A 1,528-nucleotide genomic window follows, 5' to 3' on the forward strand; every position below is an offset into this window, starting at 1 on the left:
CATCAAGAAGCGCCTCACAATCTTCACGCTTGGTTCCAACACATCCCTCCCCCACACATCGGACCACCTATCTCCGCCGTTGGCGCCGCCGTCACGCCCTGACGTCATGAGCACCCGAAACGCCTCCGTGGCATCTAGCCTCCGTAGGTCCCACCCGGCAGCTTTTAACCGGTGGATCTTTTGTATCTGCCTCTTGGCCAGCTGACACGTGTTATCCTTTATGGCCCTCACAGCTTTCTCGTATGCACCCGCCCGCAGTGAATCGTGGCAACCAGGAGGGTACAATTTAAAAAAGCGGTCGAACTCAGGCACCCCAATGGCTTTTCTCAAACCGGTTCGGCTGGCCGATTCGAGTTCTAAATCGGGCGAGTCGCGGTCGAAGAACTCAGCCAACTCTTCCACCATTCCTGAGTCAAGCATGTCGTCCACTCGCTTCAACAAGTAATCCCTCAACACATTGAACGATATATCCACCCAGAGGAAGCAGCACTCGTACCTCAACTCCGGCGATATCTCAGCGTCCCCATCAAACACGTTCAACCCCGGGTCGAATCGTTCCACCAGAAGTGCGTGGACGAAGGAGTTGGAGCCGCCAACGACTATGGGGAGCTTATTTCGGGAGGTGATATCGGAGATGATTTCTCCGGCGCGTCGGCGGAAGTCGGAGGGGGAGAACTCGCCGTGTGCAGGGGATACGTCGCCGAGGAGGTGGTGAGGGACGCCTTTGCGCTCGTGAATGGGGATCTTGTTGGTTGTGATTTCGAGGCCGTTGTAGACTTGCATTTTGTCAGAGTTGATGAGTTCGGAGAAGGGGAAGGAGAGGGAGGCGAGGTCGAGAGAGAGACGGGATTTTCCTGAGCCGGTGGCACCGACGATGACGACGACCTTGTCCTTGCGGCGGTGGAAGGATGCGTCCATGCGGGAGGAGCGGGGCGTGGTTGTGATGATATTGGGATGGCGGTGGGGTAAGAGTGAGAAGAGGGAGAGTCTCATAGGAAAAGGAGAAAGAGAAAAAGAAAATGAATGGGGTGATGTGTGTGCGGTTTGAAGAGAGAAAAATGCAGAAAGTGCGTGTGTTTGCGTAGACGGTTAGACAGCAGTGAGTAGTGAGTAGTGAGTGAGTGGGTGTTGTGGAATGAATATTTGGAAGTGGAGGGAGGGGATGGAGCGGGGCGAAAAACACACACTACTACTTACTTACTACACACACTGCATTTGCTTTGTCATTTGACAGATAATAAACATGTACCACCAAATCCAATCATATGATGCCTCTTATTCGCTGCTACAATTTGTTTTTGCACTTTCCAGCTTTTCAATTGCTTCACTCGTCCTCTCAGATTGTTCAGGGACTACCAATCACGCCCTATTTAAACACCCGCACTACTGCATGATCAATGTAATGAGTCAAAAATAATACCCTTCAATTACTCTATTTAATTAATTTACACTATTAATTTCTTTTTATTTAATTACACCACAAATTAATTTAAAATTTATATAAATCAAATCTCAAAAATATCTCCTT

The 1,528-nt window shown here is 49.7% G+C and overlaps 1 protein-coding gene across 1 annotated transcript; it reads right to left on the bottom strand.

Annotated features, from left to right (window-relative positions):
• Positions 1–6: 6 nt before the first annotated feature.
• Positions 7–1,291, bottom strand: LOC107467295 (adenylate isopentenyltransferase; the record flags this gene model as incomplete). The annotated part of the gene is made up of 1 exon (XM_016086338.3): positions 7–1,291. A coding segment is annotated over exon 1 (987 nt), but the record flags the coding sequence as incomplete, so codon positions are not given.
• Between the last annotated feature and the right edge of the window lie 237 nt (positions 1,292–1,528).

Source organism: Arachis duranensis, chromosome 9 (genome assembly GCF_000817695.3).
Source record: "Arachis duranensis cultivar V14167 chromosome 9, aradu.V14167.gnm2.J7QH, whole genome shotgun sequence".
In the NCBI taxonomy this organism is placed as follows: Eukaryota; Viridiplantae; Streptophyta; class Magnoliopsida; order Fabales; family Fabaceae; genus Arachis; species Arachis duranensis.